The sequence below is a fragment of the Brachyistius frenatus genome, unplaced genomic scaffold (assembly GCF_029030835.1).
Source record: "Brachyistius frenatus isolate BFR_SWC_R1_liver_20210118 unplaced genomic scaffold, ASM2903083v1 Contig_2, whole genome shotgun sequence".
In the NCBI taxonomy this organism is placed as follows: Eukaryota; Metazoa; Chordata; class Actinopteri; family Embiotocidae; genus Brachyistius; species Brachyistius frenatus.
Window position 1 is genome coordinate 5,706,059 of NW_027210601.1, and position 27,288 is coordinate 5,733,346.

A 27,288-nucleotide genomic window follows, 5' to 3' on the forward strand; every position below is an offset into this window, starting at 1 on the left:
GCGGCATTAAGACCGAGCATCTACCAGCAAATCACTTGTGGAGGATGATAAGTGAGGGGACACACACACACACACACACACACACACACACACACACACAGACAAGTCGACTCGGGAGTCAAAGCTGTTGGCATAGGAATGCAGTTGCGCTCTGGTCGCTCTGACAACCAGCCACGAAGAAATGCGCCAAAGCCACCACCCTACACCTTACATCAACTTACCTACACACACACACACACCGAGCCAACATGCAGAGCCAATTTATGTGTGTACGTAGAAGCCGCTCTATCAAATGTCATTGGCGAGCCCATTGTGTCGAGCTCAGAAAATGTTAAGTGGACATGTAAAGACATATACGTCGACTGCCGTGAACCTACATTTACACACAGTCACCAACACACACACACCAGCACACCCAGGTCCATCCCTGCACTCACAGTCACAGATCCGATCGCAGATAAGTCGCCTCATGCTTCTGGGAGGGCGTGGTATCGGGGTCCCCCCTGTCTTGTCCAAGCCGTATCCCAAAACAGATACACACACCTCACACACACTTCATAGTGTGGCTAAAGCTGCACACACAAACACACACACACATCGCTGTCCGAAAACCCCTCCATCCATACAAGTGCCGGCATTTTCTTTCACTCCTCTGTATCTTCTATCCCTCCCTCTCCCAGCCTCTCTCCTCCTTCTCTTAGCAGCCTCACAGCCAATCAGACGGGAGGTGACATCATGTTGTTGCAGCCAGTGCGGAGGCAGGCCTATGAATGTGTGTGCATGATGGTGGGAGAGAAAGGGACACACACACACACACACACACACACACACACACACACACACACACACACACACACACACACACACACACACACACACACACACACACACACACACACACACACACACACACACACACACACACACACACAGAGAGAGAGACACCCCAGGAATATTAACAGGGCATCTCTGTATCCCTGCCAGACCAGCTAACCTAAACTCATTATTATTGACAACACACACACACACACACACACACACACACACACACACACACACACACACACACACACACACACACACACACACACACACACACACACACACACACACAAACTCCAGCCTCTCACATCTCATCTCTTTCTCACACACACACACACAAACTCCAGCCTCTCACATCTCATCTCTTTCTCTCACACACACACACACACACACACACACACACACACACACACACACACACACACACACACACACACACACACACACTTATAAACAAACTCTTAACACACTTTTTATGCTGCTACATTTACTGGTGACACAAAGACACATTTATATATCTAGGCTCTCCATATACACAAAAGAACAAAGGATGATGGCTCAATGATCAAAGGACTGGGAGGATGGAGGGGGGCGGGGGAGGATGGGTGAACCACACCCCTCCATCTGAGACCTTGACCCCTCCCTTCCCTCTATGTCGCTCACACACACACACACACACCGCGCGCGCGAATGAATGAATCTCATCAGGAATGACAGATGTGATACTTGCTGTACTTTGGAGAACTGGTGCAGTTTACAAACTTTACATGAAGTTAAATAATAAAGTATTCAAAGCATTGTTTTTAAAAGCATCCGATTGTTTACTTTACCTTCAGTGACTAAAAATTTGCACTGCACTGTTTACATAAAAAGTGCAGTTGTCTGAAAAGTCGAGACAGATTTACTGCAACCCTAAACAGAGTCATTGCATTTAAAACTGGTCAGTAAAACCTTTACAGTGAATCCCAAACTTGTCTGCCCAACCTCTGCCAGCACTGCGCTGAAGCCATCTTGGCCTCCGGCTTGTTGTGACGTACTTTTGAAATCTGTCTGGTCTAGAGCAAGTAAAATAAACGCTCTCTTGGACTTACACGAGATGGCTCACTTGTCCAGCTGCACTGTAAAATGTGGTGCCAAAGAAAAAAAAAATAAAAAAAAAAAGGGCTACAACATCTACTAGACTGCTTGCCCAATATAGATGTAAACAGATTCGGATCGCTGACAGGTTGCTTCAGCCTCAAAATCCCTACTTATATTTCAAATCTAATGAGATGTCATATCAAAATAGAACTAACACTGCAAGCAGTGATGTGCACAATTAAGTGAATGTATTTGCTTTGTAACAAAACCCACAGGTCTATTAGCAATACTCCGCCATGCATCAAGGGGTCTTCTTAGCGTTGATTAGCATCACTGTTAGCATGATTAGCGACTCACGCTTTTGTCTAGTCAGACCCCACGGGAGTGAACGTCTGTGGGTGAAGGGCAGAGCAAAAACATGAGAGAGAGAGAGAGAGAGAGAGAGAGAGAGAGAGAGAGAGAGAGAGAGAGAGAGAGAGAGAGAGAGAATCCCTTGAAGCGAACAGACTGACTGCACACGTGCTGTTGCCATGGCGACCTGTGCAGCCCAGCTTTTCAAATGAATACAGATGTAAACAAGACAAAAGATATGTTCAGTAAACCCATTGGCCCACATAAACCAAACATCTCCAATTTGGTTTCATCAACATTTAGATTTAGTGTTGATTCTCTTACTTCATGTTCGTTTATTAAATCAGGGTGGACCGATGAGGAGGAAAGGCTCCTCCAGCAGCATTAAACATCACCACTGATCTGCCACACTGCCAAAAAATATGGCACAACATGCAAATCTGTGCTCACTGACACATAAGAGACACAGATGCACATACAAACACACAACACACACACAGCGAGAGATATCAGCTCCACCGTGTACCAGGCAGTGTTACCATGGAAACTCCAGGCCGAGCTTCCCTCCTCTCTCCATTTCAGGAGAAGAGTCAAAACCAGCAATGAGAAGAGGAGAGCAGACGACAGGCTGAAAGAGCCGATAGTTGTTGTCCAGGAACAACAAATGGTCATTATAAGAGTTGTTGACGCACCTCTGCAAAAGAATGCATCAAAGCACCTGTGTGCCGATCCTCAATCCATGATACTCCCAAATAAATATTCTCTGCATACGGGCAGACATGGAGGACCTCAAGTGAAACAGACGCATCGTTTATCTGTGCCTTTCTACACAAAAAAGGGACGAAGGTATGAGAAAGTGTATCTGAAACAGAGAGAGCTAATCATAGTCTTGTTTAAAGATCAGTGAACACAAACATTGTTTTGGTGTTAACCACATGATGGCAGCACTGGCTCTGCTCTAACCGATGATTTCTGTTTCCAACAACCTGAAATCCACTAAAACACAGAGGCATACAGCAGAGAGATAACAGATACAGACATGTTCGTCCCAAAAATTACACATAATAAAAGAGATGCATTAAATCTGTCTCAAACTTCAGTCAATATCAACAAATGAATTTGTTTTTAAGGGTAATTGTTTATGGCCCCGAATGGGAGTATTACTTAAGTGCCAATTATAACGATGAAGTCAACATCGTGTATATTTATCTAAAAGCCAATGGTTTAAACTGAAGGGCAAGTAAAACCAACAAAGAGCGACCACTTCAAATGAAAGCAGCCATACTGAAAACCAGCTACAGTGGAACAGAAATAAGGCTCCACACATAAATATGTGCTAACTGCTGCAGTTGGCTGTTTTTCTTACTTCAGTCTCAGTTGGTAGGGACTTGGATTTGTGCACACTTGAGCCAAAAGTCCACGTAGTGCTACAGTTTTTTTCTGTAATTATAATAAAATCGCTCTGTGCATACTTTGCTTAGGAACAGAAATAGAAAAAAAAAACTAAAACCTGTGAGTTTAGCTTCTCTAAAGCACTGCAACATCTTATCGGCTGGAGCATTGCAGAATAACATCCTCACAAGTACTCAAGCTAAAGATCTTAACATGCGACTAAGAGCATAACCAGACATCTTCTGAGGAATTAGGACTTACGACACAGAGGGCCAGTGTGTGGGCTGATCTGCTGTAAGCTGCAGGGGCCCAGGCAATGTCACAAACTCCTGCTTAGGACCATGTGACAGTGCGCAGAGTCCCATGCAGAAGATGACACAGAAAATAACCCGACACTGCTCAGCGCTCATATGAGAATGACTACATGTGGAAAGAAGAACATGAGCAGCCCTCCAGTGACGAGGTCAAAAGCTGCTACAAACTCCTGACTCCTTCAGCTCCAAAATAAACGAGTGGGGGCATGTGTGTCAATAAAGAACTAGACTCAATGAAACAAAGAGGAAAATCTGCTGTCAGACTCAGAGCAAAAAGCAAGAAAAAAAACCCACTTGAAATATAGAAATTATTATGAGACAAAGTGTGCAGTAAGGATTAATATAACTAAATATATATTTAAAAAAAAAAGGCTAAATGAAAGCTTTCTTAAACAGAAAAAAAATACAGAATAAGTATAGAAGGAATGAAAAGATTCATGGAAAATCACCCGCTTTGCTTCCCAAAATGACCATTGCTTAACATACAGTTCATTTATAGTCATCGATCTAAAAACATAGACGGTCAGATGAGCAGATTGTTTTGCTTGCAACCAACCTGGAAGCGAGGCTGATGGAGGAAGAGGGGAGCAGAGGAAGAGGGAGAGATACATTTGAGGTTTAGTTCTGGGTTCTCTAATAGGAGACAGACTGCTCCATTTCCAGCCCAGCTCAGAGAAAATGATCTCATTAAATGAAGGAAGACGAAGACGAAGACACACACACACACACACACACACACACACACACACAGGTATTTGAGTTCCAATTCCAACTCGGAGAGAGGGATAAACCATAATATTCAGAGGATAGCTTTGCTATGGCAACTGGTCTAGCCTGCAAACAAGGTCATGGTTCCCTTTGCAGAGTCAGTGATGCACTGAAGCAGAATGAGTATGTCTGCAAGAGAGAATGAGTGAGCGTGTGTGTCAATCCCTGTCAACACTGAGGTACTATGCAAGCAATGAAAGCTGCTACTGATGGTCAATTTGCAAGGTACCAAATATCTCTGCGCTCCCATGGTATGATTGATTGATTGATTGAGAGTGTGAGTGTGTGTGTGTGTGTGTGTGTGTGTGTGTGTGTGTGTGTGTGTGTGTGTGTGTGTGTGTGTGTGTGTGTGTGTGTGTGTGTGTGTGTGTTTTCCAACTCATACAGCCACAATCTCAGACAGGGACAAATGACATTAAGTTATGGCTGAGCGCGGTGCCAGCGGCACTGACATGCTTTACTTTCCCACACAAACAGCGGAAACATGCTCTATTCACCTCTACATGCGTATATACTAAAGAGTGCACACAATCAATTATTGATCAGTAAGTTATCAGACTGCTGTATTCAATCTGTCTAGCAGGTCTTGTATTTTCTTCTTTTCTTTTTTTTTTTAAGTTTGAATACTGTGCAATATATCAATATCGTGACATAGGACTAGATATTATTTTAGATTTTGGATATGTAATATCATAATATGGCTTAAGTGTTGGTTTTCTCTGGTTTTAAAGGCTGCATTACAGTAATGTGTTGTAATTTTCTGAATAAATCAGACTGTTCCAGCTGTTTGATTAGCTAACTTTACCTACTGAGTCATGATATCCAAATCACTGATGATAATTTATTTTAAATCTCTTCGTGTAAGTATTGTGTGAAAGTAACAATAGTCATCTCTACAATAGTGTAACAATATCAATATTGAGGTATTTGATCCAAAATAGCAATATATTTGACTTTGTCCATATCACCCAGCCCTACCGGAGATTATATACAGAATATGTACATAATATAATAGTTGATATGTTTCTTTTTTCACCAGAAAATGTTTTTCTTGATTTGAAACATTTAACATTTACGTGCATATTTTGGATTGACATTTGGGGTAGGCCAAATGTTTGGAATGACGCAGAAAAGAAAAATTTAACTTTTGATAGATGACCCACACAAAAATGACTTCCTTTGGCCTGTACGTACATATTGCTATAATAGATGACATGAAATAACATTTTGAGAAATACTCAGAGAAGCTGTTTTTAAATCGGCCAGAAAGAAGAGAGACGGAATTCCCTAAGATTATGTTTAATCAAATTTGATCATCCATCTAAACAAATGCAGTTTTCCTGCCGTCACTGCGGCAGATATTTTGGTCTAATGAGGTAGGAAACCCACTCTTCAGGGTTCATATCAGCTAAGTGAGCTATAATGAACCTGACATTATTATCTGTTCATAATAATCATCATCAATCAAAGGAAATAATTTTAGAACAATTAGCCCACATGTAAACATATACTTACAAATACACATCTACTCACTAATTGACTGGAGACTGAGAAGTGGGAAACAAGAAGGCTGCCAACACAGAACAACAAACATTTGACCTAATATTAAATAGGAAGGTGCTGAACAAAGGAGAGGCTTCTTCAGAGGAGTCATTCTTTCTAAAGTCGACTTAATAAATGCAGCCGAAAAGCAAAGCACAAACTGGAGGATCACTGAACACAGAGAACTGTGAGTGAACATCCTGTGGGCTTTAGTGAATACTGTGGCATGTACCCATGACTGATATCTCAGGTTCAAGTTCAGCCTCGGGCCACAAGTCATAACAACACAACCATCTCTCCTGAATACTTCTTATCTCCCTTTCATGAATTTACAAAAACAACAGAGGAACCAGCTGGATTCACCCATGTTTTAGTACTTTTTTATTCCAGATACACTTGGACACAAATGCAATCCTAAATAATGGGAACATTTCAGGACACCCCAGTTTTCCGTATCATGCACGCATCCAGATGCAGCCAATGTCAGAGCCAAGGCTCTCAGGGTGAAAGTGCTTGGAGTTTAAGCTGATTTCAATCTAAAACCATATGCTCACAAGCTTTTGTCTGAGTGCCAGCATCCATAGCCAGATGAGATTAAACACACACACACACACACACACACACACACACACACACACACACACACACACACACACACACACACACACACACACACACACACACACACACACACACACACACACACACACACACACACACACATGCACTCACCATTGCCATCATCTCCTACTGCCATAGTTACAGCGGTATAGGCCGAGTCTCCTGGCGTCTTTGTCTGTATTCGCTTCTGTCCCTCTGTTTTCTCCTTTGTTTTCTCCTCTACCTCCTGTTCAATCTCTCTCTGTCTCCGTCATGATGAATCAGGGAGAGGCAGTGATAGGCACAACGCTGTGACTCGGCTACTGCCAGAGATCTCTGTCAGCTTCCTCCCTCAATCCCCTGCCCTGCCTCCCTCTCTTCTTCCCTCCCTCCCTCCGTCCCTCTCTCCTTCCCTCTCAGCAACAGCTGCCTCAGACCCTTCAAAGCAAACGCCAAGAGCTGGCCCTAAAGCGATGTGTGGCAAGGGCAAGCGACGACGCATTGGTGTGTCTATGTGTATTCGAGCAGATGGTGCGAGTCTGTGTCCCAAAATCTGAGTTTGAGGGATGTTAAGAAAAACACAGCAGTTCATGCTCACGACTTTCTGTTTCTAACCTTCATCTACTCTGATTGGTAGATTTTCTCACCGTCAGCGTCAGGCTGACAAGAGGAGCGGATTGGACGAACAGACTCCAACAATACGTCGTTATTTGCTTTAGATATGGAGAGGTTACAAAGATTGGTCGACACAGACTCTCTCTATCCAAAGTTGGGAAGATGTTCGAGGAGGGGAGTTCCAACGCTGTCTGTCTTTAACACATACCGCTCAGATGGAGCGTAAATCCAGCAGTATTTTTATGGAGTATGCTCAAACTTAAGAAACGAAGAACTGCCACCATGAGTAGATTTGTTGATCAACAAAAAAATAATCAGCAGCATTTTTGCTTGTTAATTAACTCTGTGTTTTTTTTCCAGCCCACCTGTGATGGGCTTTTCTTTTCTTTGCCCTATTTGATAGTTACATGAACATGGCTCCAATGGACAATTATTTTCTTTATTGATTGATCTTAATTTATTAATCCTTTGGTCTAAACAAACTGAAAAATCCCATTTTCCCAAAATAAAAATTTTAAAGGCAAAGGACATATTATTTTCAAGCAACAGGCTAAATTCCCAAGTTGAAGGGTGACATAACAAAACAAAAGAGAAAGAGCCGCAAATCCCTACTTCCCTATAAAAGCAGTAAAATACAATTATTTTTCTGATGATCATCGAATCACTCAACTAATTGTTTAGGCTATAAACTAAGTATCTTTGGTTTTGGATTGATGTGACAAAACAAGGTATCAGAAGATATAACTTTGGGGTTAAAAGAGCATGTTGGAAATTCTTTCATCATTTGCAGCCATTTATAGCCCAAACACCTTAAGAAAATAGTTATCAATTTGCAGCCTAATTGCAGTCATTTTAGGCAGGAGTGTGTATGCTCTAACAATTTATGGTTTACTATTGTGGCATGACAAGCCGCACTAGCTGAGGCATAAGAAAGAAGCTGAAGCACATTTGAGGGAGCTGCCAAGGCCAAACAGCAGGGCATGCAGCCAGAGTTCACCATGGTTAGCATCTGCAGTCACTTCCACTTCAGGTTTACTCTGAGACTTTGGGCGTGTGGTCAATGCATATGTTCAGATCGTCAAGAGTTTTTAAAGCAGTTACAAATCGTAGCTGGTGGTTAACACAGAAGACAACCTGAGGCCTTATATAAATATTGTATGCTGGAGTAGCATAGTATAGAAACAAATATTCCTTTTGATAACAAGCACTGCTTTCATCCTGGGCAAAGGACATGCCAAAAGAAAATAACACAGTAAAACAAGGCTAGGTCAAAACCGAGTATATGGCTAGACCGCGTATAAAATAAAATGAGGGCTTTTATTCCGAAACAATTTGACAGAAATATCAGCATTTGGCTAATCAATGGTATAATTTTACCACTCAGTCAGAGACAGACAATCGTATCTATGTACAACTTGGCTCTAAACCCCGGAGAGGTGGGAGTTAAAAAGTAACACTCCCACCGTCCTATTGCTGCCACCAGTGACAGCATCAGCGACACCCATCGTTACTTAAAAAGTACGACACAGACCATCTACATAACCAAGATGTTATCTTTACAATCTTATCACACCGCTCTATGATTCGGATTTTCACAGCAGTTGTGAACAATGGGAAAATATTTAAAACGACCCCATCAGAAAAAGACCCCGTATTGTTCCCTGCTTGTAGACAAAGATTCTAAATTAAATGATACCTTTTTCTTTTTTTTTGTATTGTAACTGAATAAATGAACTGATCATGTATTAATGCAGTAATAATGCAACCTGTCAAGGGACATACTTTATGAAACAACACGCACGATGTGCAGCATTCATCTTCAGCTTATTCTAAAACCGCAACTCTGGGTATCTGCTCAGACCAAATATCCATCTGATACCTTACAAATATGAAATTTGTCTAGCTCACTGCTATTGGAATTATTTTATGAAAATTAACTTTGGGACAGGTTTTGCTTTGAAAAATGAGGTGGCGGCCCGCGGTGACTAAAGTTCATAGGCAGAAACAGGATTGGTCAAATCCCTGTCGATGTCTTGCCAACTTCCAAAATAGATCAGTTTCTGAATCAATATTCAGTAAAGGCTTTTCACACAAACACTGGATAAGCGTTAAGTCTGCAAATCCCACTTCCGACACTTGCAAAAGCAGGGGAAGTGTCACATTTTCATTTGCGTATTGGTGTCAATAAATCCATGAGGTGCTGCTAAAAACCCACTTTTGTACACTGAAAACTGCAGAGGGGTTCAACCACTATCAAGGGTGCTGATACCATCTTAACTCTCCCTGGTCAAACAAAACTGTTTAAGCCTGGTGCTCCCAGAGATTCAGATTCCACAATGCTGCTGGACAGCAAACATGTCTGGCTCTGTTGGAAAATCTGTGCGCGCACACACACACACACACACACACACACACACACACACACACACACACACACACACACACACACACACACACAGACACAAACTAAACCATTAATCCTGTTAGGTCCTCTTACAGGAGCTCATGGTAACAAACTGACACACAAACACAAGACCACATGCAGATATAGACACGCACAAAGCACCCACACTCACAAACGATGTTGATCTCCCGTCAAACACACCCACAGACAAGAGAAAAAAAAAAACAATCTCGACAACATGACTCAACTTGGTGGCTCTCCAATACAACAGTGGCAAAATGAATTAGAAAAGGCACTGACCGTGACTCGGGCTGAGAGCCATGTTGCCTGAATTCAAGGCTTCATCAAAACGAGCAAATATCGTCTGTAACCTGCAGAGAGAGGAAATTAAGGTTAGAGCTAAAGACAAGACATACACAACAACAGCAATAAATAACTACAATGACAGTTCTCCAATCATCCAAATGAGACCGAATCAAGGAAATTCTAATCAAGCATTCACAGGATCATGAAAAAGAAAAATGCACACAGCGATGTGATTTTAAACACTCCGAAGCTTTGACCCGGAGACAAACAAGGTAGTGTGAATTCAAAGTAAGAGTGTCATTAGCAGCAACATGTGGACAGCTTGTCTGTTTTGTGGGTGTGTCTATAATGGCAGTCACACTCATGAAGCTGCAACATGACAAGAGTCCTCCCAACATGCTGCTCAGCATCAGACTGTGCACACACACACACACACACGCACAAGCACGCACACAAAATCATAAATCAGATCTGCTCAGTCATGTGATTCACAGACTTGACAGTCTGCATATTAAAAAAAAAAATCTATTCCTTTTTACAGACAGGTCAAGCTAAAATAATGGCTTCCCATTAAATCAAACCTTCAAACATCTCCTTCTCACCGACCACGCACGATGGTTAAAACACAACACAATGGCACATGTCTAATAACATGCTCTAATGTCTCCTTGCCAAAATGTTATCCACGGATGTGAGTACACAAGAATCAGAGTCATACACACCGTCCTCTATCTCCCTGTCTTTTGGTGTCTGCTTGCCGGTCCACAACCACCAGGCAGCTTAGGAGCTCCTGATAAGTGACGACTAGCGTTGCAACTGCCCTCAGCCGTGCAGCGTTTTCACGTGGTTCCCCTTCTATTCGTTTCGCATTTTCTCAGTCTGTTTGGTTCAGAAATAACCATGCATTTAAGTCTTCCGTGCGTATTTGCCTCAGTATTTCCCAGTGGGCTGATTAATAGGCGGCTGCGTTGCTGCGCAACGTTGCATTAGCTCCCATGCTAGTGACACACACTGGTCCTCTGCTCCCCTCAGCGCTTTGTATCCAACATGGTGCAGTGACTCTGACTGGGAGGGGGGGGAGAAAGAAGACTGGAAGGGGGAGGGAGGGAGAGAGCCAAACAGTGATCGACCAAAGCATGCTACTGGCATGCGATGAAGCTCCACCTACTGTCGCACATACATACTTGGATGCAAGGCGCACACACACACACTGAGAAATCTCCACAGTGGTACACGGAGTTAAATCTCCAGCAGGGTGTTTGCAAGTGCGTATGCGTGTCTGTATGAGACAGTCAAGTGGGTCAGTTTGTGTGACAGGCAGCAAGGAGATTCAGTTACACTTTACATAACCTCGCTGCCGTACCCAGACACACAACACATGCACGTACTCGTCCGAGGGGGAGGGGCTGTGTAGCTCGCAGCAGACAAGAGAGGACCGCTGCTCCTCCCCCCAACACGTCTCTCCTTGTCACCCCACTTGCCCGTGTTCCCTCCCTCCCCATATTCCCCTAATTTAAGGACCCCATTGTTACACCGCTGCACCTAGGCTGTCATTGAAACAGGGTCACCCTGTGTCCAGCAGAGATGCTGCACACCTTTCAGGCAGACCTTTTCCCTTTCAAGCAAGAAATGTGCACATTAGGCAGGTGTATTGAATGTTCACTTAACCTGCATGTGAACTGCTTATAGTTGTCAGATAGTAAGACTTTGTTGTTACTGTTAACAGACTCAAGACACCAACTGGACTTTCATACACATTACTGCCAAGTAAAAATAAAGACAAAGTTACATTAGGGAGTCAGTTAAATGACGTTTTAAGTTTAGTGCCTGAACACCTGTTTAATACATCCAGGTATTGTCTGACCTGCATTCAGTGTCAGATATGATGAGCTGAGCTGCAGAGTCAGATCAGATGACACATTGACCCCTTCTGATGGAAGCAGGTTAAACTCATCTCTCTGACCACCAGAGGGGTTGTTGGGTTCAGGGTTGGGTTCAGGGTTGGGCTCAGGGTTGGGCTCAGGGTTGGGTTCTTAATCACTAGATAACATAAAGTATGCACATGTGTATGTATATTTACGTTTACTGAACAAAGAGCAGATGAACTAATATCAAACATCAAATTCATTTTCCAATTATGTTCTTCACATAGAGACCCCGTAAAGGTTATGTTTCAAGGAAATAACTTGCCTTACTATTTAACTGACATAAGCTGTTCAGGTTGTAACATTCAGCAGCCCTCAGATACAACAACCTGCAACAGACATTTTCTGCAGTTTAAATTGCCTCATTTACAGTGTTTCCTTTTCCTGTCGCGGATTGTTTAATGTTTAATAATGTTTTTTATGTGCAAATTAATAATAATCATAATACATCAAAGTTCAAACTCTTTCATTTTCCTGACCTGCATGAAAATGCATTTCTACTCATTAGTTAGAGCCTCCTAGCCTGCCCCCAAATGTTAGTGTCAACAAAGTAAACAACTAGTCATATGAAAAACAAAACAAAACATTAACACATTTTGTGTAATGCAATACTGTAGGCTTGGGTACTGTTTAAGGCTCTTTTTCACATTGAAAGGTAGAAGACTGTGAGCCTTTATATATATATATACACACAGTATAAAAAAGATTCTCTTGTCACCTTGAAAAATGATTAATAGTGCAGGTGTCTCATGTCATTGTTTATTACAGACATCTGTCTGTCATTAATATGTCATGCAGATGGAGATGTGTCTTCTAGTTGTTTAAAAGTAGGTCTCTCTCTGGTCAATTCAACAATTTAACCCTTGTCCTGTCTTCAATGCCTTTTCTTATTCACAAAGTAAAAACAAACTGGCAAGGACATAAAGCATTACAGCTGGAGTCATTCACTCTCATTATTCCTCCATCTTTACCATCTTTCATGCTCAGACTTACACCGTCCTTTCTACATCACGAGTCCATCTTTCTCTCAATCATCTGATGCCCAACTCTGCAGAGTTGATATGTGATCCACTCAGAAAGACCCTGGCTGCAGATCTGCATTCCCCCCAGCAACCATATACGAACACAAACACACTCAGACACACACACAACCTCGCCTCAGGTTACATACTGGGGCTTTTTGCCTGTAGAAGACTCGTAGTTGGTTGAAGCATCACTTATAAAACTAAAGGGAGTTGGGATTTGAGTATGTTGGTACTGGATGCATGGGACCAATTCAAATGTGTCCAACACTATCCCTCTGAAGTTTTGTGGATGTGCACACCACTACTTCAAAATCAGCAGTATACACAGCAATAAACGCAGGTATGACACAAAAATATGCATATATATTCAAACATTTCATAAGAATTGTACACAACTTCTACAGAGTAAGAAGCAAAGGTTTCAGACCTAAATCATTGCATCTGTCAGACCTCTAAATATAACCAAAGGCAGAAAGACACACTACTCTGCATAAACCCCACATACACAGACAGTGTGTTTACACTGGAGACAGGCCGGCTTAATATGCACAACACATGACACATGGCCACAGCCAGCATTCACAGACGCAAGACTCATGCTTAGCAGTCAGCATACAGCACTGGCTGTTGTGAGAAAAAAGGGGGTCACTGTGTGCTCAGAATAACCCTCAACCCTGTACATGTAACCCGGGTGACCAAAGAAGGACGAAACCACTCAATGAACCTCTTCAGATGACTTGAACACACACACACACTTTCCCCAATTTTTCCCCAATTTTGTTACTCCACCCAACGCCTTTGTCCCCCAGCTGCCTCCCCCACCACCCGACCCCCCCCTCCTCCTCCTTCAGTCAGTCAGCATTGTGCTCTGGATGAAAGTGCCTCTGTGTGAGAGGAGGGCAGAGTGGTGCATGGTGTGGCCTGGGACAGACTGAGTGCCAAGGCCATGAGACCCGCAACACCCTCCACACAATCACATCCAAATAAAAAAAAAAAACTACTATCAGTGCTCACAAGAGAGCTCAGGAAAAACAGATACAAAGCTCAGAAACTCACCGCGCTGCAGGAAGTCCTCTCTTTCCCAGGTCTGCTCTGACTTTCTCTCCAACGTGACGATAAACATCCACCAGCGTTGTTGTGGAGGCCTCACGTACCTTCAGAGAGCAGACATGGACCAGTTTAACAACCCTCCACACACACACACACACGCGCGCACACGCACACGCACACACACACTTCTTACACTTCTACATGACTTGCAAAGTGGTTTACCTCATTAAAAAAAAAAAAAAAAGTAAGATTATGGTTAATCTTCCTTAATAATTTGATAAAGATTACAGTCACATTAACTCACAGATGAAAACATGAACACATATTGAAATACAATCCCTTAAGGGACAATACTCTTCCCTCCTGTGGGAGACATCTGATTTGCTAGTTAAGCGGTGAACACTTTTGTGATTGGGTAGTGGGATGCTGTTAAAGGGATTCTCTACAACTGAGGGTGGGCGGTCCTGCTGAGGATGTTGATTGGCCGGGACAGTATGTGGGTAGATAATTATTGGGTAGAAGATAGAAGCAGATTTCAGCTTTGGGGTGCAACTCCACGGGAGGTTAAACCAAGCTCTCTCTACTCCTCTCTCGCTCACTCGCGCACACACACACACACACACACACACACACACACACACACACACACACACACACACACACACACACACACATTCAGAGCCAGTGCCGCTGTGTGGGTTAACGACTGGGTGTTGGTGCTCATGATTCAGCAGTGATGCTGGATGAGGGAGAGGGGAGACTACTGAGCCCATCTCCTCACTAATAACAGTAATAATCACAGAGCTGCCTTAAGATGCCTGCCAACACATTTTGGACACGGAGAGCTAAACCACAGGATTAGCTACGCAGAAGAGACAATGACCTCTATCCCCTTACATTATGCACACAGACTAGAGAGAAGGTACCGTTTAAACAAAGTGCAAAGTCATGTTATTTGTGTATAATAATGATGAAGCGCCATCTCTTACCTGCGGGTTTTGGTCTCCAGTCAGAGTACAGAGATGAGGAACTATTTTACTGAGGCTAAGTGGCTGAGCTCCATACCTGAGAGAGAGGGCAAGACAAAAAAATATATTAAAAAAAATAACCAACATGTCATCATTATACATCATATATCAAAATAGTAAGATTTCAACACACAGCAGCTTGTGAAAACTTTCCATTAGCAAAAAGATGCTAAAATTAGCAACGCGTTTCTAACAGCCTCGATTTTGTTTGGGTAACCTTAAGGAGGAAAATACAGCAAACTGCACAGATCTTTTCTGCTGTCAAGCAAGCATCAGTTAGGTGTAATGTCCATAGGCATCATTGTTTAATTACACTTTGAGATTGCAAAATCCATGTTAACTACAAGAGAAGTGGCCCTGCAATCCCTGGCAGAGTGGGATCCTACAGGAGCAGAAATCCTCTCATAACTAACTCCAGAAAATGAGAACAAACTAATTCCTTTAGAAATGAGCATTTATGCTGGACAGAAGCGGTGGAGCCATTTTCTTCACGTGCACCATCTCTACAGAGTCACACAAACAGTTAAGAGGATTAATCCTGGAGACAAGGGAACATGTGTGTTTCTTGAACAAACAAAATGGGTCAAGGAAGGTGGTAGTAACAGCATTGTGCAGCCCTCGTTGTGCGGAACATTCAGTAATCCAGACTAAAGATGTAAGATTACAGAGTCTCTGTCAAAATATACATTCTGTCAACACATCTGGAATTCACTTTAAGGACTAAAGTACACTCTTCTGCATCCAAGCAGAAATAAAACATGCCTACGTTTAATAGCCTTAAACTTTCTTAGATGTTTCACATTTCACCCAGGAAGTGATTCAGATGAAGAAGGAGAAGTTACTCACGTGCTCAGCGTGGCACTGAGACAGAGGCAGATTCCTTCTCGACTGCGGAAGTTCTTGTGTTTAAAACCAGGAAGCAGCCTTTCCCAAATGTACTGGATGAATAAACATGAGACGGATAAGAGTGAGCGGCAGAGGCACAGGAGAGCGAGAGGAAGAGAGTGTCAATAGCAATAAGCAGAGGAAGGTTCTGCCAGACAGCTCATCGGTGGTTGAGCAGATTACAGAGTACAGAGGATGTAACAATCTGAGGAGATGTGCGAGCGTGTGGTGTAGATAACACAAAACAGAATAGAGATGTAAGATGTGTAATTCCTTTACTATCCAGAGGAGGGAGCCAAACCTTAGAGTGCCTCCCCACTGTAGTGGTATATATGGTATTATTGATGTTGAAGTGGCTGTGATTTGCCTCTTGTGTTTCTGTTCTGCATCATTAAGGTGCAGATTGACATTAATAGGCTGCTGCCAACTGGGTCTTCTAACAGCATACATAATGCACAATACAACACACTTTTTCACAATTGCATCTGCTGTCAGTTTCTGAACTTCAGACACAATCCCGACAGTCTTTTACAGGTGGAGTCTGAGACATTTCACTTGTATAATATAAGGGAATTGGTCTGTCTCTGATTTTTATCTACACGTCTATGTGTATCTCACCATGGGCGAAGCAGTCTGCTCCATGCAGCGAAGGATGAGAGCTTGGCTGTTCTCCCTGACCTGGTCCTTCCCATCACCGAGCCTGTCCACCAGAGCTGGCAAGACTACAAACAGACAAAGAGATGGGCAACGAAAGAGGGAAAAAAAGAGAGGGTGGGGTTGGCAATGACAGTCAATATATATGAGAAATACAGTTCACTATGTATCTACGTCAAAGAAGAAAAATTAGGCCACACATGACACTAAATCTCTACAGGATTTAAATGGCAAAGATAATAAAGACTGCCCCCAAGTGGGGTGCTTTTAAAAGACAGCTAAACACAAAGACACGTGTTCACATTTAGTATGGTCTGTGGGTGTGTGACAGAGAAAGAAACTCTATGTATTGTAAAAGTTTAAGCAATACCACCATATACACCAGGCTTCTGACAAAGCACAAGAAAGAGGGCAGGAAATGAGAAATGGACCATGACCAAAATAATGTCAAGATCATCAAACGTGCTCGCCTCAGCGATGCCTATCAGTAATACACAGTTAAGAATAAAGAGCAAGAGCCTTTAAATGAAAGCATCCAAGTGAACTATGAGCATTATAGGTTACTCTAATCTTCTCTGGAAAGAGGAACTGTGTTCAAAGAAAGGCCATTCAGCGTCGTACATTTGCAGCTTCAACTATTAGATATTAGCTTTCTAATCTAAAAACCTGCCATTGGTGGGTGCTACTGATATGAATAGAATTCATCTTCAGTGAAGACATAATTTAAATGAGGGGTGTAGTGATATTTTATATTCTTTTTATTATCAACAAATCCCACAAATAAAGCAGAACCAATTATAAACTGACTATATACTAACAAGAACTGCCAGTGTATCCAAAGCCTTACATGAACTTTCTGTGTCATAGTCCTCCACCGTTCTAATATATTTCTCCATTACAATGAACACAGTCATAGCAGTTTATTTGAAATCAATCCCATGTGCTCAGTCATACGAACAGACTAAATTTGGGCTGGGTATTGTTTAAAAATATTCAGCACCACCCTCTCTGACAAATTATATATTTTACAAATGCTTGAGTTATGGTTGCTAAAAATTACAGTACCCGGCTGTTTTTAAGCTTTCTTAAATAATGAGGCTACATTTTGATATTTTTTAAAGATTTCTGATGATATATTTGGATCAGAAAGTGTAGAGCAATATCAGTTTTGTTCTGTGCATTAGATCTGTTGACAGCCTCAAAGTCCAAAATACAGAACACACAAAGGGTTTAAATGGTTTCTGGTGAACTTTCTGAGAAAAACTCTCAAACTCCCTTTGACATTCACACAATGAGATAAAACACAAATACACACAGAATGGCATGAGCGCACACACACACACACACACACACACACACACACACACACACACACACACACACACACACACACACACACACACACACACCTACCCACATTCCTAGTCTGAAACATTAGGGGGGATACAGTGATATCATCTGTCCTTTTCCTGTGTGTGTGTACATAATGCTACCATAACAGCTGGTTGCCTTGGCAACAAAGACAATACCCTCAAACAGAAGAAATGACAGGGGGGGCATTGTTGCACACAGTAACGTCATTTTCTATAGTAAAGATGAAAACATACACACAGAACCATCTAACGGGCTAATCCCACGGCTGCCAGGCCAATCGCATCGCTGCATTTCATCTGTCAAACTGCAAACACGAAAGTAAAATGAAGTCACAGTGGACCCTTATGTCGTATGTTTCACTTTCATATCCACTTCATACGAGGGAGCTTCTTGGCCAATAGTACAGTGTCAACAGGCTAACACTCGCACAGTGTTATTGCAGCAGCCCCGTACAATAAGTCAGTCCTGTAGATCAATGCAACCACTCAGTCTCAATGATCTCATCTTCCTCCCCTTAGTGTGCGTGGGACGAGGGTGGATACAGGGAGGAGGAGAGAGAACGAGCACAGGAAGGGAGAGATGGAAGTCAGATGGAGAGAGGGAGACTCCAGCGCCAGCTCGGAGAGATGTTTCTACCATCAATCTGAAACACGCAGTTCAATTACACACACAGCTCAGCTCGGGCACTGTCCTAGAACGTGTGTGTGGAACCACAAAGGGGAAGTGAGCGACAAAATGGAAAGACATACGCCAAAATGCTCAAGAGTCTGGACAACAACACACAAACGATCATACTTAATGTAGTATAGACCCGCAATACTGAGTACACTATGTTTTTCGGCATTGTTCATTTGGGAAAGTACCAGGAGGTGAAGCTCATCTCTGACTCATTCTCACTGCTTAAGATCACGGATGAAGTACTTTGCAGCAGGTATTGACTTTTGAGCCTGATAAACTGAACACAGAAAGAGATCCTTATAATCCCTTCTGCAAAGAACGACAAACTGAAAGATGATGAGAGTGAGCTGGCAATAGAATGAGTGAAAACATATTTGTTCATGTTTGTCATCTATTGTGTGTGTCATAAAGTTTGTTTTTACTTCAGCATTTTAGAAACAATAACAAAAAACGCAAAGAGGAATCCCTTTTAAGGTCTTTGTGAGCAAGCTCATTTTAAATACAAAAACAACCTGTTTATGAATGCGTTTCAGTGTGAATAGAGCCCAACCTAAAGGAATTAGAGGGTGGGAAAAGGTAATACATCTCACCTGTGCTGAGGTATCCTTTGAACCGCTCTCCAATGCGATCCACAAATGCACCACAGATGTCTATCCCCAACAATGCCACCTACAAAACACAGAGAGAAAGACAAAGGTTAAAGCAGGTCACGCATAACAATGAATGTGTGGATTCAGGTGCACATTTCACATGGACCAGTTTCACTGTCTGTTTCAACCACAGACGCAGCAGCATTAAGAAGACAAATTGCCAGGGGATTACATTGTATTTTCAAGGCGGACATATTAACATAACTTCAAGTCCGATTTTAACATCTTAAAAAAGCTGATTCAAGTTGTCTCCAGAGTTTTCGCTGACTCGGCAGACAGTCGAGACCATGAATGATAGCTTTGTCATGTTAACGGAATCAAAGTTTTGCCTTTGCTCACTTTGAAGAGGCAGGCCAGCCAGTCTGCCATCAGCTTTTTTTTTAACACGTTTGAGCTCCCAAAAATCGGATGTCTGGACAAGCCTTGTAGTGCAAGACACTGACACAAACATTATTACTGTCAGACAGCAAATTACAGCGCTAACAACAGAAATAAAATACAAACAGGAAACGATATATACTAAGCTGCTTGAGAATACTGATAGTATTAGTGGGGTGGAAATCTGTGCACAAAAATAACCAAATCCAGTTTATGGTTTAGCAGACTATAAAATAAAATAAATCAATATTTGATTCAGAGTGCCAAATGTTCACAGTGGACGTACAATTGTTGTCCCAAACAAAAAACATCTTCGGACTGAGCTCTTATCATTTACAAATTCATTTACACAACACGGGTCAGCAGACGGAAAGAGCAGCACCGTACAGTAATGTTCACATCAGCTTACATTGATTTTTTTTTATATATATTGATTTTTAGTGACACAAAAAAGCCCTTTAAGTGGACGTACATTGACGGACCACTAATGCTCTACAGTGTTACATTGCAGAGTGGCTGAAGCTCTCCTGCTCAATACAGGACCAGTTTCAAAAACTGTTAGCTCTCGTAACTTACTGGGACTCAAAATTTTGTGAAAAGGTTAGAAAAAAATGGCAAAGTTTCACTTTAAGTTTAAATACTTGAATGAAAGACCCTGAATGGAGATGCTAGAAATTCAAGATAGGATGTTTTAACCATTTTAAATGACCATCCTTACACCCACACCTCGCCACAATACACAACCACTTGCTATCGTGTATTGATGCCAACTAAACCACCTCCATTTGCTGGTGATGACCTTGACCCATAATGCAAAACCCGGTTTGGGTGCTGCTTTAAAGTATGGTGACTGACTGGTTGAAAATGCGTTAGTATGGACAAAACGCGATAACTCGTAGCCTAAATCGAGCATAGAAATGTTATTTAAAGGTTAATAGCTTACTTTTTCCAAGTATGTCAACAGCTGTGGCTCTCTTGATTATGTAACACCGCTGTGTCCTCTTTATAACACCTGAATAACATCAGCTGATGGAAGCACACACGGATTTGCACTTTAGAAATGTGGTGAAAATCAAATGACTTGGATATCAACATAACAACTAGAGAGTGTCCAGCGGAGTAAAATGTTTTGGTGACATCATGCGTGAGGTCATGATTTGTGCTAAAGCCAACCTTGATAGTTGCCCCTCCCTAACTCCTCTCTATTGCCTCTTGCTGATGTAATTCGCTCCAGTCTCATGGGGAAAATTGGCTTGTGACATGACTAGCAGGGGGGAGGTAGACAGATTTTTGTGTCTAGCAGTAGAGCTGAGTTTTTCCACTGTGTTTCTGATTAGGATCACATCCCACACTGCGCTGTGCTCCTGGAATGCTTGTTTTGGCAGCGCTGTGGTAAAACTGAACCGTCCAAAAAGAAAATCCCTTTAAACATTACTCTCCAGACCGAGGAGGCGAGTCAGACTGCAGTTTATTCCCTATTTTAGTCAAAGGAAGAGCAGAGCCAGGTAACTGCAGTAACACAGAGGGGGAGAACGGGTGGGGGGGAGGGGCTGATGAGGAAAACAGGAAACAGAGATGAACTCCAAATAATACCACAGAAAAAAATAAAACATAAATCACCTGGAGTAGAAACATGAGCCCCGAGTCAATATGATGACTCCTTCATACTGACCTAATTTAGGTGTGGGGGTGGGGCGAGGAAGAGAGGAAAAACAGCAGGAGAAAGAAGAAACTGTACAGGATGGAAACAGCCCCCAGGCCTCTTCTCCCCCTCCTCCACCCAGCACCCCCAATGAGTTGGCGCCCACAACCATATGGCATCTTCACTCGGGGTGACAGAGAGGAGGAGAAAGAGTATGAGAGATAGAAGGAACTGGTCTTGTTATCTACTCTGGACATGAGAAAATGAGGAGGATAGGAGGTTCTCTACGGACCCGCAGCAGTGAAAAGCCTGACTACAGCCGAGGAGAAAATTAGAAAGGAAATCAGAGAGAAAATAAATTGGCCAAATGGGCACTTAGGTATCACCCAGAAATATTAAAACACACACAGAAACATAATCTACAAACACACTACAGCATCTCCAGACTGCAAGCTTCAAAACATCCGGGCGGCTGAGGTATGCTGGAGGAAAAAAAACAGTACACATTTAGCCCCGCATGAATGGTTCTTTGTGAAGGTTCAGGTTGGGGCGTACGGTGGCTTAGTCTGCTAATTTGCATACCATGTACTGGATTCTAGAGAAGCTTAAAGGGAGTTTTGGATGAAAAAAGGAGGGCCAAAACTCACACAGCAACCTGGGAGTAGGCAAAATGTGCAGAGATGGAAACTCAAACAATTGGACGATTATCGATTAGTCCATTAACAGAATATCAACAGCCATCGGTTAAGGTAATTGATTTTATATGTCAGTCATTTATCAAGCAAAAAAAGCCAAGCATTTGGTTCCAGCTACTCGTCATATTGGCCAAGTTATATTTAAATTATAACAAGATTTCTCCTGGCTCATAGCAATGCTAAGTGAAGTGCTACCACATGCTTTGGGATTTTAACAATTCACTGATAATAAAGCACCAAAAATTTCCCAAAAAAGATTAAAACCATTGTCAGACCTGACCCCTCCCTGTTGCCAAGTCAATCACATTGACTGCAGTTCAACAGTTCCTGCAGCTGCTTCCCCCTAAAAGCTGTGATTAATTCGTTTCACTGGAAGTTTTTTTTTTGCCAAGAAGCACCTGCAGAGAGAGTTGGCTAACAATAAACATATTTTCATTATTTAAAAGGGACGTATGAATATACTGATGCCGAGGTGGGTAGTTCGTCGAACTGCAAACTTTAGGATAATCAAACCAATACTGTAATCTCAGTGTATCATCTCATTTCATGGCAAAATAATTCAGCATGTCTGGCACTCCATGTTAAATTAAGCACAATTACACAAATCAAAAGAATCAGCCGTCAATCAGTCCCATAAGTGTCCAGTCATCCTGACTTGCTTGCCTATAAATGCTGCATCTATGCAAAATTTATTTTATCTGCGGATCACACAGGCCTCTGTAATATAGTTACAGCAAAGTGTATGAGGTGAATCTGCTCTTCTGTACATTGAACAAGAGAAGAAGGAAAAGGATGAAGCTAATCAAAAAGGAGTCAGTGAGGGGCACAGAAGGTAAGTAGAGAGCAATACAGCCAAGAGAAAGAAGAAATACTGCATGTCATCCATTCCTAAGAAGCACCCGAGTGTGACAGTCCTCCTTTCTGAACACTTTGAATCTCTAAAATTTATTTATGAGCCCTTAAATAAGTCTCTTGTCTCATCTCAACTCTGCATCCTCTCTCCATTCTTCAGTCTCTCTGTGCTGACTCTGCAGCTTGCTTACAACTAACTCCTCCTTCCTTTTTGTTTGATAGGGAGCCAAACATTACAAAGCCTGCTGTATGAAAGCCTCTGGGGGTCACAAATCACTTGCACATCATCGCCGGCACTGATCAGAGCTCCAGTTACTGTACATGCCCTCCACATACAGGGACAATGTGAGCTTATGACAGATGAGGGAGCTCATTGAGGCAGACAGCGAGAGGCCACGACTAATAATGGCATCAGGAGCTGCCATTACAAATATTTCAGCACCATACAAAATCATTCACTTTCTCTTCAGTGTTTTAACAAGAGTGCAAATTCAGTTTTACAAAGGTCTCCGTATTTTGAACATCTCCTGATTCATCTTTACAGATAAACTGCAAACTTTCATGTAAATCCCAGATTTTTTTCCTAACAGAGAAAGATGTTTTAAATCTAAACTTTAATTGAAATCAAAAATTCAACCTATTTTCATCAAATATCTTCAGTTCCATCATTGATCATCACCTCGAAGTTGTTTCAGGTGTTGCAAAAAAAAAAATCTGTGGGTGTAAATTGTGCCCCTAATGTTGAAGATTTCATTCATCAAAACAAGAGAAATAGCAGAATTTTATACTTTACTTTGGTCCGCTTAAAACTTGCAAAGACAATTATTTTCGTCACAATCATAGTCTCTCAGTTTCTATCAGCTTCTTGGTAGTAAATGGATATTCATTTTCCAGATTATGACAACTAAGACAAATGAGCATTTTCCACAACTAGCTGAGGAGGAGAGTTGTCAAATGAGATGTGTGTTCAAGAAGCTGAGAATGATTTGTTATGCTGAACACACAAGTTCAAGACTCTTACAGAGTTGCTGAGTTCTGCATGGCAGTGCAGACAGTTTCCTTGTTCACACCGGACATTAACACACATCCTTGGTGATCCGTTTACAAGTGGACAGCTCAAAGTACATCAGAATTGATCATTTGTGATCGAATCTACCTTTCCCGCTTCATATGCAACTAAACACAGCATTAACAAAATGAGACATCCTTGCTCACCCAGAGAGTCGTTCTAATGTGCCTACTTATGATGTATTTCACATCTGTATGTAATTACTGTCTGCTATTCTTCCAAGTTATGTTGTCATAAAAAATATCTCAACTGCTCGTAATAAAACACCAAATCCTCCCACATCCCCGCTGCACTTCTTTTTCTGTTATTTCCACTTTGTTATGAAGCACAACAGCTTTCTAAAAAGTGTAAAAATAGTAAATAAACGCTGTTTTATGATGTTATGATGATTGTGTAGATTTTCTTGAAAGCCTTTTGACCCCTGACCTGATATGTTTTATTTTAGAAATAGTCAATTTTGGGTCATAGTTTCACATTATGAATATGACATGGATGCAGGAAATGCATGTCACGCTAGATAGAGACAAATAATCTGATGAGGAGTATTAACTGAGTGAATCAGGAGAGCCGGGCCAAGATGGTTTGTCTTCCTACATATTTTGCTGAAAATACACAGCAAAACTCTATTTTACAACTCATTACGTGGTAAACTGTAAATGTCTGAATAGTAGAGTTTGAAGTTCTCAACTTGAACCAGAAATTATAGATAAGATAAACAAATTATAGATGAAGTAAATTAATGAAATAACTAAACCCAGAGAAGGCCTGTGTTTCTGGTCACTAAACAGCAGCTTTATGGCCACCAGTTCAGTTTTAAGCTTGCGAGTAAATCTCTCCCACTCTCTGTACAGTTCAGATGCACTCTGCAGAATCACGCATGATATTTATTTTGTTGAATATTGTTTCTATTAGTTACGTAGAAGATGTCCGTTGAGTAGTTGGCCCTTCCACTGAGGCCCAGGATGCATTTTGAGTAATCATGGTCTGAGTGATCTGATCAGTGGGTCTGATCTGATCAGTGGGTCAGAGATGCATCCTGGGTGCATTTGCATATGTAAGTAGAGCTGTCCACTTGTCCTCAAATCACTCAAGACACATCTTAATGTCTGGAGTGACCTGGGCCACCTTAATCAGTGTAAAAAGCAACTCGGGAGACACGTTTGAGCACAGCTTGAAAAGAGATTTCAGACTGTTATGACAGGCTGTCTGGATTGGAGTGCTGATTTAGCAAAAAAAAAAAAATTAAAATCACATTCTTGAGTTTCTGAGATATGGCAAAGAGTGCAGACAAGGCTACCACACACAGGACACAAGAGGGACAGTGAATAGAACATCTGAGAAAAGCAAGAAGAGCGTCTAAAAGAGGGGAGAGAAAAAGAGATGGAGAAAAAGCATAACAATGACTGCTCTAACCCCTCCCCCATCGCATCCCACCCCAGTGCTCCAGCAGTCTACAGTCCTGACAATGGGTCTCCTTAACACAGACACACAGTCTCAGCCAAAACAACAGTATAAACCCTAGCACACCACAGGAATGCCCTGTAAAAGTACCTCTGTCACTGGGATGAAAATAAAAGAGGTCTGCCTCTTATGATCCAGCATTAGTCTCCAGGGTTCCAAAAAAAGAAACACGGCCTTCTGTTTTTTACTCTCGGTTTTGAAAGAACATGCCCATAAAACCGCAAATGCATCTTGAGACTTTTGAGATGGTTTCGGTCTGATAAGAAACTGCCTCTTAGTTGAAGCGATTCAAATAGGATAAAATAGTATTTTTGGCATTAGGAAGGCAATAACATCTCCAAATGGCTTATCTCTTTCCGTTGCTCCCCCTTTATGTTCCTGTTCACCGGGCAAGCTGGTGGAAAATAATTCATGAGCAGGCCGAGGATGGCTGCTAGAGTGACACTGCGATATGCTTTTACGATGACTGTCTCACCTTGAAATTGCTGGAGTTCACCCATCCCGCTAACTCGTCTATGGTCTTATCCAGCCGGGGCTTGTCTTGATCTACGTCCGAGGAGCGATGCGGGTCGCTCAGGTAGTCAATGAGGTCCTGACCGACCTGCAGTCTGCGGGTAACGTCCTTCTGCTGTACCTGCTGGTAAAAATAGTCCATGTTGTCATGTTCCTCCATTGGGCACTCAGTGCCGTGTGGCCAGCCACTGAAGCCGGCCGAAGGCAGGAGACTGTTCTCGGTGGGACGGGGTGTGAAGGACTCGCGATGCGAAGTGTAGTCCCGCGGAGGGGGCAGAGAGACTGTGCTGTCTGGACTGCGTCTAGCCGATGTTTAATCATCAACATGCAATCCCATGAAAAAAAAAAAAAAAAAATTATCCCTCTGCCCAAATCAAAAGCTCAAGTTTGTATGTTACGATAAAGACTTAAGCTTGTTAGTAGTTTTTTTTTTTTTTTTTTTTTTTAATTTTTAAATTTAGCAAAACTTCAGGAAACGTGTAACTCTCGTGGATCCCAGCAATATATCTGCATCAAAACAAGCAAAGCACCCCCCCACCCCCCGGTTTGCTATCTGTTATGCTAACAAAAATAGCGCCTTAGCTCGTTAGCACAGCGACCCAAACAATGCTGGACGTTGGTGATCCGCAGGCCCGCCGCCTGGCTCCGCTGCGCTCCTCTAGTCCATGACCGCGGGCTTTTAAAGCTGTCGGCTTCGTCGGCGGTAAAGTTGCGCCAAACTTCCGCACCAGGTCCTCAACTCCAGTCCCGCGGTAGAACTGGTTTTTCTTTAATCCAGGAATAATCGCTGCCACCTCTAAACAAAAAAACACAACAACCCGTTAAGAGGCGCTCAATGCGTTGCCGGGGACTGCGGTTCACCAGGAGGCGCAACCGATCAACCACCAGGCCGGTGGGTCTTCGGGCGCCGCACAGCTTGCCGGCATAATGCCTGATGTAAAATGTAAAATTAACGAATATAATGCAAACCACAATCATGGTTAAATATAGACGTACATACACTTACGAAGTTAAAATATATGCGTGTACTTACTTACGTTTAGATCATTTCTGTTTTCTACAAGAGTCAAGAATCAAACTATACTGTATATGTGGGCGTGTCTGCCGTCTACATGGCTCATTGGGGACATCTAGCGGTTTACCTGCCGCAGAGCATGTGTCCAATCTGCCGCAGTTTACTGAAGAAGCAGGCCCCTTCACACACAAGGAGACAAA

At 42.3% G+C, this 27,288-nt stretch overlaps 1 protein-coding gene across 35 annotated transcripts in view; it reads right to left on the bottom strand.

Annotated features, from left to right (window-relative positions):
• clasp2 (cytoplasmic linker associated protein 2) overlaps positions 1-26,976 on the bottom strand; it is a 57,027-nt gene extending 30,051 nt beyond the window's left edge. For 16 of the 35 annotated variants that reach the window (XM_069695783.1, XM_069695746.1, XM_069695912.1 and 13 more), the window contains exons 1-7: positions 26,036-26,976; positions 19,404-19,482; positions 16,726-16,829; positions 16,069-16,160; positions 15,184-15,259; positions 14,201-14,298; positions 10,189-10,259 (exon numbers count right to left, since the gene is read on the bottom strand). In XM_069695783.1, coding sequence (XP_069551884.1) covers positions 10,189-10,259; positions 14,201-14,298; positions 15,184-15,259; positions 16,069-16,160; positions 16,726-16,829; positions 19,404-19,482; positions 26,036-26,233 — 718 coding nt within the window. In that variant the 5' untranslated portion in view covers positions 26,234-26,976. Of the gene's footprint in view, positions 1-437; positions 633-7,001; positions 7,167-10,188; positions 10,260-10,916; positions 11,236-14,200; positions 14,299-15,183; positions 15,260-16,068; positions 16,161-16,725; positions 16,830-19,403; positions 19,483-26,035 lie in introns of those variants that run through there. The other 19 variants (XM_069695877.1, XM_069695871.1, XM_069695863.1 and 16 more) reach the window with 4 other exon arrangements.
• Positions 26,977-27,288: the final 312 nt, after the last annotated feature.